Here is a 7,479-nt window from a genome sequence, read left to right as displayed (position 1 = left end):
TCACTACTCTTTCTTTACGTGATTTGGTCATTTTCCCTAAAATAAAAAGTGGAATAAACCCAACGATGTTCAGTTATTTCTGAAATAAACAATTCCATTGGTAATAAAAGTGGAAGCTACATAAATAGAAACCTCAATGGTATTACAATGATAGCATTAGTTGGTTGATAAAATCGAACCTATAACCAGTGGAATAAAATCGTATCAACAAAACAAAATATCTTATGGATTCCATTGAACAATATGCATGCATGATTCAGTGACCATTTGAAATGACAGAATATTCAGAAAAAAAAGAGAAAATCGATATATCCAATTAAAAAATAGTATTGCTAGGTAACCCATATACTGGTAGCCCATGAGAGACCAAGTCTCTTAAACGAAATTTTAAAATGTTTTAACTCTCAAAATACATGTTAGATTTAAATTTTTTTTACATATTTGGAATCAATGCATGAAACTCTTTCTAACAAGATCTATTGTTGATGAGTTTTATCGGATAAATCTTAATTCCATTATTTTTTTCAATGGAATTTCAAAACACAATGAATTCAGAACTAAAACAATGAATTCTACACTGTGCTGGAAAAAGATAGAATCTATATTAAAATAATAAATTTTGGACAATGAATTTTGGGATAAAAGAATGAAATAAACTTGCTGGGCTATTAAACTAATGGGCTACATGTCATTTTCCTATTTAAAATTTCATGCACTTATTACTCAAACGTTATCCCACGCGGTCTCTGTTTTATTAGAGAAATTTTAGAACTAATGTAATTAGAACTCTATTAGGTTTTATTTTTTATTATTTTTATAAATCAATCGTCAATAAGTCGCACAAATAAATTATAATTTCCAAACTCTCACTTTATAAATAGAACAATGCTAGAGACCCCCCAAAAATCCCCAAATCTATGTGGCATTAAAATAATCATTGATTAAAAACAAACATGTAGGACTCATTTCACATCCAACACTTCACTTTAAATATAAGTCTTTTGGGGTAACTTTTTGTGGGTCTCAAGCATCATCCTTATAAATACTTCTATGAGTCCCGTGATAAAATAAGAAATAATTATAAAAAATGACTTTATTTAAAATTTATAAAATATTATCCTATCCAATCATATTTATCATGGTAAAAAACTTAAAATTTTAATTTTAAAATTTTCTATAATTTTTATTTAACTTTCTATTTAAATATTTAATTAGTTTTAAAATAGAAACCATAAATCAAGTAAGATGGACACAACACATTTTATTTCAATTATATTAAGATTTTAGCTTTTTTTTTTACAACTTTAAAAAGTTTCATTATTTACCAACAAGAGGTGACTTAGTTAACAATCGGTTATATTAGTTATATGTGTGTCTAAGATACAATTATAGTAAGAAGTATATTTCTCAATGGTATTTCAAAAAAAAAAAGTTTCATTATTTGGACAAACAAAAGAGATGCATAAATAGATAGGAGTGGAGTGTATATATGTAATTTCATGGTTTAGTACGTATCAACTAAGGTGATGAAACTTTTTTTTGTCCGGATGATTGAATTTATTTGATTTAAATTAAATCAAGTTTTGACATAAGTTATATGTTCAAAATCTGGATTCAAACAGGAAATTTTTGTCTGATTTAAAACTGGATCCAAGTGCAAACACATAAATCTTATCCGAACCCTAACCTAGATTAGGTCAATGTTGGATTTACTTATCTGAATTTAAATTAATCTAGATTTGATTAATTAAGTAATCTAAAATGGACTATGATTCGACATGTAAATATTTCATAAACAAATACGTGGTGTTATCAACTCTCTCTCTGGCGCCTAGTAAAAATAAAATAATCTCTGGCGCAATTTAGACACCAAACCCTTCGATTTGCCTGAGCCTCCATATATGTACCTCTCTAGTCTCTACCCACCTTCGTCTTTTTTGAATCCTGTGGCTGCGGCTTCATAGTTCATGGCCCTGTCTGCATTTTTTTGGAACAAAACCTTGAGTCCCCATCTTCGCTACTGAAAAAGACTCTTGCTTTCTTCGCCCACTAAAATTGCAGCTTCTCAAAAGCTGCTCCGCCGTTGATGGACATGAATTATGAGAATAAACCACAACATTCTGCAAAAGTTGCAGCTGATAATGCAAACAGGACTGTCGTGGAAAATGATGATAGGAAAGGTACAAGGTGCATGGATACTGTCAGTGGGATGGAGGCTCCATTAACGGACCCAGATGACCCTGACATGGCAAAGGTTGATATAATTTCCTTTTCCAGTTTTGATGAGACAAGGTTAGCTGAGAGTGATGACCCAGATGCGACTGAGCATTCAAGTTCGTTTGGCGACACTGTTTCTGACTCTGAGAGGTGTTCTGGACTGAGTGAAGGTGAAGTGGAATCCCAATTTTTTGGTGACAGTGATTTGGCGTCTTATGATGCCTTTAACAGCCTGTTTCAGATGAGGTGAGATTTTGTTTTGTCGTCCTTTTTGTTGTCTATTTGGTACTACTCTGAGTCTGAACACATATGTTGGAAACCAAATCAATTGCCTAATCTTTATGCTAAGCAAGTTGATTTGTGATAATTGTTTGCCATTTGCAGTACAACATTTTACCACTTAATATTAAAATTACTCTTTGACGTTAGGGAAGAGTTGATTTTTTTTTTAAATGAACAAGATGCATTCATTTGTTTTGATGAATGTGGATTTTTCTGTTGAAATTGATTATTTTTTGGCCCTATCCTAATTGAGGATTTATAAATTTGATGGAAAGAAGTTACTATGCTACTGGTTAATCTAGCATCCTTAGTCGAAATAGTTTTCATAACTGCAATACGTGATGCTGTTGGAAACAAGCTCATATCTGTTTGATGGCTGTTGAGTTTCTGAGGAGTACTCTATAGCCCACAGAAAACATTACACCTGTTTTAATTAGCTGGTTGTTATATCCTTTGGATGAGTTTGAGTAGGGGTGTAAATGACCTGAGCCAAGCGAAGAGGTGTTTTTGTTTGTTTGTTAAATTTGTTTAACAAACTCTAGCTTTAGAAATCCTGTTTGAGCTTTCCTCATTATGAATTCTGCGAGTTCGAGCTTGTTTGTGAATTCTCATCAAGCTTGGTTGCAAACCCTGTGAGCTTATTTGAAAAGCCTCTATCGAGCACATACATGAGCACTTCTGCAAAACTCTTATCAAGCTTGCTTGAGAAGTCTTTAAGATTAGCCTACTCAAGCTAGTTCACAAACACATAATCGAGCCTTTTAGTGAACATATAATCAAGAATGTTCACAAAAACACATCGTGAACATTAATTGAGCATGTCCACTTTAATGTTCATGAAGGTCAAAACTAGCTGACTTATGGATTAGAAACATATAAATGAGCTTGTTCGCGAATGTGAACAAGCTGAATTTACATTTGCTGAGCTTGGCTCATTTATATAACAAGCCTACAACATCTGTTTGAACTTGTTTATTTATCTTATCGAATGAACACAATGGCATCTTAACGAGCATGAATGTAGGGCCATAGGCAGCTTATCTGACGATTTGTTTGTTTTATAACCCCAAGTTTGAGCCTTTCTGTAATGAGGAGATAAGACTCTCTAGGAAAACAAGTGGACAAAGTCAAGCATGAATTTCTTCCAGGCTAGCACGGAAATTAGAGTTATCACTTTCCATATTAAGAATGTGCACTGTGGCATACAGATGATGATCCCAGTGTATAGTCTGGTGCACTTGTTGACTGTTTTAACTTCTATGGGCGTCATTGATAAGATCAGGAAGATTAAACTATAACCTGTATTCATCACTTGGCATTCACACCATTGTGAAGTTCAGAGCATCTTAATCTTGACTTAATAACGTACATCAATTATTGCAAAACTTGATGAATGTTGTCATAGCAGAGAAGCAGATAGATTTTTTTTTTCCTTCCCAGACATGATGCTATTGTGTCTAAATTGAGGAGCATCTCACATTTCTTTTGATAGATTTTTCTCATGCTAGAGCTTCAACTTCCTATTTTGTCTTTGTTGAATTGCACTATGAATATTATTTTTTTAACTACCTGTGTTTCCATCATAGGAAGAAGAAGTTGACGAGTCACTGGCAAAACTTTATACATCCTCTGAAGTGGCGCTGCAAATGGGCGGAACTGAAAATTAAGGAAATTGAGTCTCAATCACTAAAATATGAAAGAGAGCTTGCAGCATGTGAGCTGAGAAGGCATCCTGAAGTTCAATCTACACCTGAATGTTTTGGTTCAAAGGCGCTGCCATTTTCAACTCAATGTCAAAATAGGAAGGCCAGAAAAAGGAGGAAACGAAACAGAGTTGAAGATACAACTGATATAAAATCATACTTTGCACATCATAACCTTTTCTCTCATCTTGGTAATAAGAATTTGTTCCTGTAAGCTTTAATTTTTGTTCTTTACTCGTTCTTCTTTCTCTCCTGTGATGTTCATTTGGATTATGCTTGTGGTAGTACAGAAAACAAGAGGACTAATCGTGATGGTGCTCTTATCGTTGATGATTTTGGTGCTACAGGTAACAATTTACACTGATCATTTTTTTCCTTATGCCAAGTCAAGTTGCTTCTACCAAACATTCTCTCGTCTGACTTTCTTGAACTTAAAGCTTGGTTGTCTGAAGAAACAATGCAACAGCTATAAATTTGGAACTCAAGACTGAACAACTTTCTAGACTTGTTTTTGGATAAATCTCATTAAGTTTTGAATTTAACCTATGCAATTTCCTTTATTTTAGACTTGTTTGAAGAGCGAAATTGCTCGGAGCTCTCTATTTCTTGGTTTCCTTTTGTCTTCCTGGCATAATAATGATTAGGATGTAAGTATCTAGGTGAAAATTTGGAGTCCAGGCTGTGATGCTATTGCTAACGTTTTACTTGCACTAAATACTTCAACTACAATATCAAACGCTTCCTTGTATTAATGCAATTAGCTCAAATTTTAATGTCAACACTTTGAAACCAGATAAAAATCATAAAATATTAACTATAGGAATAAAAAAGATAAAATAACCACTGAAAGATTTGTCTTTCAAGTGAGAATATCTGCACTTTATATTGCTCTGTATGCATCTTTGAACTGACACTGATGCACCTTCAATGCTACCGTTTCTCTTCTTATTCTTCTTCTTATAATCTGGAGCAGCAACAATGGACCAGCTTGCTGATGGCATTGACAAATTTGGCAATGCTACTGACCAGATGCTTTTGGAGTTTGGAAATGGTGATAGTTCCTTTGAGCAGACCCTTTGGAAGATTGAGATGGTGCACTCTCGGGTTCGAAAACTCAAAAATAAAATTGAAATGGTGATGTCCAAAAATGCTGCAAAGTTTTCTTCCTCTGAAAATTTGAGTCTTCTTGCCCCATATGATGTTCAGACCAGCTCTGCTCCTAGTCCTACTGTTTCTGCTGGCAATATAGACATAACATCAATAGAAGCTATACATGCAGTGACTCAACATATTGCAGCGTATGAAGTAGGCGATCTGGTCATACCTGAAAGTGCAATTTCAATTTACGGTGAGGCTGTTCATGTACCTGATATAATTGAAAGTACAGACGGACTGTTGTCTGCTGCTGATGTTACCCTCCATCAGCCCCAGATTGGAGACTCATCTGAATATGTAAGCTTTCGAACATCATTAGTTTTGTATGTTTATGTAAGTTTTACAAAAATAGTTAGCGATGGTTGATTTGTTTGTGGAGGTGTGCTTCTACCTTTATTACTTGTAATTTCCATTAAGAGAGAGGCTCTCTGATTTCTATCCAGATGATAGACCAATTTTCTATTATATTTAACATGAATTTATTTAATAAATCTACTGGACTGAAAGTGTTCTTCCACCCCTCTAATATAAAGTTTATTGGGGTTACATTTTACGATGATTTGATCAATGATTTGAATTTGAACAACTAATCTAGGAATAAAAAAATGTTTTGAATTGCTAAATTATTATTTGAAGTTATACATGAACTTATTTCTTTTACAATCTATTAATTGGGTAATTACCTCACTGTGGTTAAACTGTTTCTGGTCTTGTATTTGTTGCCAAACCCTACGTCACCATCCCCATCACCATCACCATCACCATAAATCTTTTATCTTAAACAATTTGGGCTCAGAAACATGAATCCAGACTCTACCTCATGCAACCAAAAATCTGTTACAGAAAATATGTCTGCATGCATTCCTTCAACGAATATCATTCAATGATTTTACAAATATCTTAGGCTGTACCCTATTGAGGACTATGCGGTGCTCTGTAGTGAATGCTTCCAATATATTCTGGTTCCTTAGATAGCAATTTTGACATATGAAGTTTTCTTTTCCATCTTTTCGAAGAAAATTACATTAGATGGTTTTGTTGGAATCACATTTGGTTCCTTTTCCTCCATATTAATAGGTTGGTTCTTGAGTCTACATTCTTCTCCGTAAAACATTTCCGTCACATAAATTGACATTTAAACAGATTTCTTAAATTTAATCTTATCCACTGGATATATGTGTTATTTGATTTTCATGATACATCTCATTTTTCGGAGAATGATGATAGCGTAGAATCTGTGTTACATTTGTCCATATACGATATTGATATCTGCAGATATTCGACAATGTGCTGATACATAATGAAGCGGTTGAAGAAAAACACAATTTCGTAAGGGAGAAGAATCAAGTAACAGAGGGGCAATGTGAACGAGAGAAAGGCGAAAAAGAAATAGGTGGAGAAGAAGAAAGCACAAACCCTACTTTAGCTTTGACGTCAGAAAATAAGCCTCTAACAAAAACTTTGTTGGGTCCAGAGGAAGCAACTACGAACTCATGTTTGGCCTCGGATTTCAACTTTCCAAGGAATAAGAGAAAGCGAGGAGAGCGAAAAGCTGGTTCAGGTGGTTGGAGCAGGAAAGGAGGCTCTGGTGAGCCTGATAGTCAGTGAGTTTGTATTTCATCTGTTGTATTTTCTGTATACCCTACTTGTAGGCATGTTCCTTGCAGGTTTTGTTCAGCGGGTTAAGGATGTTGTACTTTAACTTCCTAGTCTTAATCTGGTGGTAAGAGGTGTATACAATAGTAGCTTTTTGCAATTTAGAAATTTAACTGTAGACTTGAAATATGAACAGGTAGAGGCAGTTTTCGCATATGGAAGATTGTTTTGTCAGTTAAATTTTTCGTCGTGGTCATTGTTGTGACCTTGGATGAGATTTTTTTCAGGCACAAAATGTGAGTTGCTCTGGGAATTTGATTTTTTTTTTCAGGCACCCTGTGATTGGTCATGGAGTTCAGAGGGGAGGGGTCAAAAGCAGTTATTATGTACATACTTATAAACAAACATTGCAGGATTTACAGTGTAGTGTAGCTTTGTCTGTGTATATTTATGTGTGAAAACTGAAAAAAGAACAAAGTATTCATCTAGTAGATGCTTTTTGTCCCCTTCCCTTCCCACTATTCTC

The 7,479-nt window shown here is 34.3% G+C and overlaps 1 protein-coding gene across 2 annotated transcripts; it reads left to right on the top strand.

Annotated features, from left to right (window-relative positions):
* The first annotated feature begins 1,867 nt into the window (after nt 1–1,867).
* LOC119988407 lies at nt 1,868–7,444 on the top strand. 2 transcript variants are annotated; one of them, XM_038833429.1, is made up of 5 exons: nt 1,868–2,463; nt 4,086–4,393; nt 4,493–4,549; nt 5,176–5,654; nt 6,664–6,838. In XM_038833429.1, exons 1-5 carry the CDS (start codon nt 2,087–2,089, stop codon nt 6,688–6,690), a joined length of 1,248 nt encoding a protein of 415 aa, XP_038689357.1. In that variant the 5' UTR covers nt 1,868–2,086; the 3' UTR covers nt 6,691–6,838. The 2 variants fall into 2 exon arrangements, with proteins under 2 accessions (XP_038689357.1, XP_038689356.1); XM_038833428.1 differs by having other exon boundaries at nt 1,870–2,463; nt 6,633–7,444.
* The last annotated feature ends 35 nt before the right edge of the window (nt 7,445–7,479 follow it).

This window comes from Tripterygium wilfordii, chromosome 21 (assembly GCF_013401445.1).
Source record: "Tripterygium wilfordii isolate XIE 37 chromosome 21, ASM1340144v1, whole genome shotgun sequence".
In the NCBI taxonomy this organism is placed as follows: domain Eukaryota; kingdom Viridiplantae; phylum Streptophyta; class Magnoliopsida; order Celastrales; family Celastraceae; genus Tripterygium; species Tripterygium wilfordii.
This window is presented reverse-complemented; position numbering and strand designations above follow the sequence as displayed.

Bases quoted from the DNA above. Each gene is read 5' to 3' on its own strand.
- LOC119988407 (XM_038833428.1), top strand. From the start codon at position 2,087: ATGGACATGAATTATGAGAATAAACCACAACATTCTGCAAAAGTTGCA. The intron at 2,464-4,085 runs GTGAGATTTTGT...TTTCCATCATAG, and splicing joins AACAGCCTGTTTCAGATGAG to GAAGAAGAAGTTGACGAGTC. The intron at 4,394-4,492 runs GTAATAAGAATT...GTGGTAGTACAG, and splicing joins TAACCTTTTCTCTCATCTTG to AAAACAAGAGGACTAATCGT.